General features: G+C 43.2%; 1 protein-coding gene across 1 annotated transcript; it reads left to right on the top strand.

Moving 5' to 3' along the window:
- The first annotated feature begins 453 nt into the window (after positions 1 to 453).
- ANKRD34B (ankyrin repeat domain 34B) lies at positions 454 to 2,010 on the top strand. The gene has a single exon (XM_010023646.1). The coding sequence runs from the start codon at positions 454 to 456 to the stop codon at positions 2,008 to 2,010; it is 1,557 nt and encodes a 518-aa protein (XP_010021948.1).
- Positions 2,011 to 2,708: the final 698 nt, after the last annotated feature.

The raw sequence follows: 2,708 nt of genomic DNA, 5'->3' as shown, positions 1-2,708 counted from the left end.
GAGGTGGAAATATATTTTTTGTTTTCTTCATACTCTTTTCACAAAGTACAGGTGTGTTTACAGGCACAATTTGTACAGTTAAATCCTTTTTTCTTTTTTTTCTTGTCTTTTTTTCTTTAATTTTCCCCCTTTTTTCCCCCCTTTTCTAATTTTCCTCTTTGTTTTCTTGTTTTCTCATTTATCTTTTTTCCCTTCTTAATCTTTTCAGTCTTTTAAATTTATTCCTCTTTTCCCTCCCTCTTTTTTCCCCTCCTTACTCTCTCCCATCACAACCCCCTTCTCTTTTTCCTTTTTTTCTCTTTTCTCCTATCTTTTTTCTCTTTATGTCTTTTTTCCTTTTTTCTTGTTTTGGGGTCTCTTTTTGTCTTTCCATTTTCTCTTTTCTTCTGGGGGGCTTTCTGCTTTCCCAGTGCTCTTTCCAGGCCTTAGGAAGTTGTGAGTGAGACAAGTGCCATGACCGAACTGGTGGACTTGTCAGTGGAGGGGAACTCCCTGATAAGAGCTGTCTACCAAAGACGCCTCCGCCTCACCAGGCTGCTATTAGAGGGTGGTGCCTATATCAATGAGAGCAATGACAGAGGAGAAACCCCACTCATGATTGCTTGTCGGACAAAACATGTGGACACACAGAGTGTCAGCAAGGCAAGGATGGTTAAATACCTGCTGGAAAACAAGGCCGATCCGAACATACAGGATAAGTCTGGGAAGACAGCCTTGATGCATGCTTGTTTGGAAAGAGCAGGCCCTGAAGTGGTGTCTCTGCTACTGGAAAGTGGGGCTGACCCCAGCCTGCAAGACCACTCCAACTGCTCTGCACTTGTGTACGCAATAAACTCTGAAGACAAAGAGACCCTCAAAGTTCTTCTTAATGCCTGCAGAGAGCAAGGAAAAGAAGTCATCATCATCACAATGGACAAGTCCGCATCAGGAAGGCAGAAAACAAAGCAATACCTAAACATGCCTCCTGCACACCTCGAGGAATGCCATCCCCCAACTGCCTGCATTTCCCCATCGGAAATAGAACTGAAAACATCTCCATCCTCACTTTCAAGTTCCAATGAAACTGAGAAGGCATTCTTCAGCTTTAAAGAGCTGGATCATCCACGAAGCGTGGATAACTCATCTCAGACAGTTTCACTGATGAGAAAATCCAGCTTGATAAAAGCCAGGTCCAAGCTGGCACAAATGCAGTGGCTGCAGTCTGAGCCTTGGATAAAGAACTCTCCGTCACTGTTCCACCAGAAAAAAATCACCTCTTTACACAAAGAAGTTCAGGATATTACCCCAGAAGAAGAGCTCTGTTCTAAAACCAGTAGCCTTGCTGCACCAAACAAGTTCATCACCAGGCACCAGAGTGTTGACATTAAAGACACTCCTCATTTATTGAAAACCTTTGATCAAAGTAGATCAATGAAATTATTATATGACAAGATAAACTCTCAGATTCCTTATGTGGAAGAGAAACATAACCCCAGTGGGATTCCTGTGGGTAAGGATGCCAGTTTGGGACAAATCAGCTTTATTTCAAACCTTAACAGTGTTATCCAGAAAAGAAACTTGGGAGCAAATCACTACAGCTCTGATTCTCAGTTAACTACTAGTATGAGGCCTGCTGCTGCAGAAGACAGTAAGTCAGTGATAGGAAAGAAAAACATCCTTTCTCCCTCTCACTCTTTGTTACAAAATTCTAGAGAAGTACTGCAGAACATGCGTCCTGTTACTCTGACCAGGAGAAATCAAGCTTTTCTAGAAAGACAGGGATCGGGAACCTTACTGTTGGATCACATTGCTCAGGCAAGACCAGGTTTTCTTCCACCACTGAATGTGAGTCCTCACCCCCCAGTTCCAGCTAATACTTTGATAAACAGGGTTTCTGGGATGATTTCTTGTGGAAAAAAGCACTTAGTTCCAGCAGCACCTGCTTTTCCTAGGAAGACCAAGAACATGAAGATACTCCTAAGGAGGCAGTCATTACAGACTGAGCAGATCAAGAAATTAGTAAATTACTAACAGGGGGATTAAAGGGTTAAAAATTCTTTACGGTATGTACATAGTCACTGCACTACCTGATTGTAATGGTACACATCACAGAAAGTAGGTCTGTGATGTAAAGCCTTCTGCCTTGGAGCGAGTTAAATAGCCCAGAGACTACACGAAAAAATACACTTAACTGATGATACTGCTCTCTGCAAACTGAGGAGTATCTATTACACTGTTTTCATAATGTTTTCAACTTCAGCACTGAAATCTCACCCGTGACAGGCTATAGGTTGTTAGAAGCACTACCGTTCTCATTTTAGGTTGGAAATACTATCCCTCCTGTTCCCCCAAATTCATACTCTTTCTGCACTCGGAAAGGTGGCGTATGTGGGGTTTGGGAACCTGAAACACTGGACTGTGATGTTGGACACCAGACTGATGCTGTCCAAGTTTTGTAATATCCAAAAATCCCAGGCACAACCAGTGTGCACCAAGGGTGGGCAGCAGCCAGCAGACACATGCAGCATCTTCTGTTTTCAGTGGCTTTGCTGCACATCAGCAGACACTTGTCAATGAAATTCGTGTTGCACAGCTGTGTTGCATGCAGAGGTGTGCCCTGGGAATTCCAGCTACAGCTCAGTTCAGCACACAATGCTTGGGAGACAAGTCAAGAAGCCAGCACAGTGAGCCACAAGTCCTGAATCATAAGCTGGTGTGAAATGACCAAA

Source organism: Nestor notabilis, unplaced genomic scaffold (genome assembly GCF_000696875.1).
Source record: "Nestor notabilis isolate BGI_N333 unplaced genomic scaffold, ASM69687v1 scaffold14931, whole genome shotgun sequence".
NCBI lineage: Eukaryota > Metazoa > Chordata > Aves > Psittaciformes > Psittacidae > Nestor > Nestor notabilis.
Note: the sequence above shows the minus strand (reverse complement) of the source record. Positions and strands in the feature narration are given on the sequence as shown.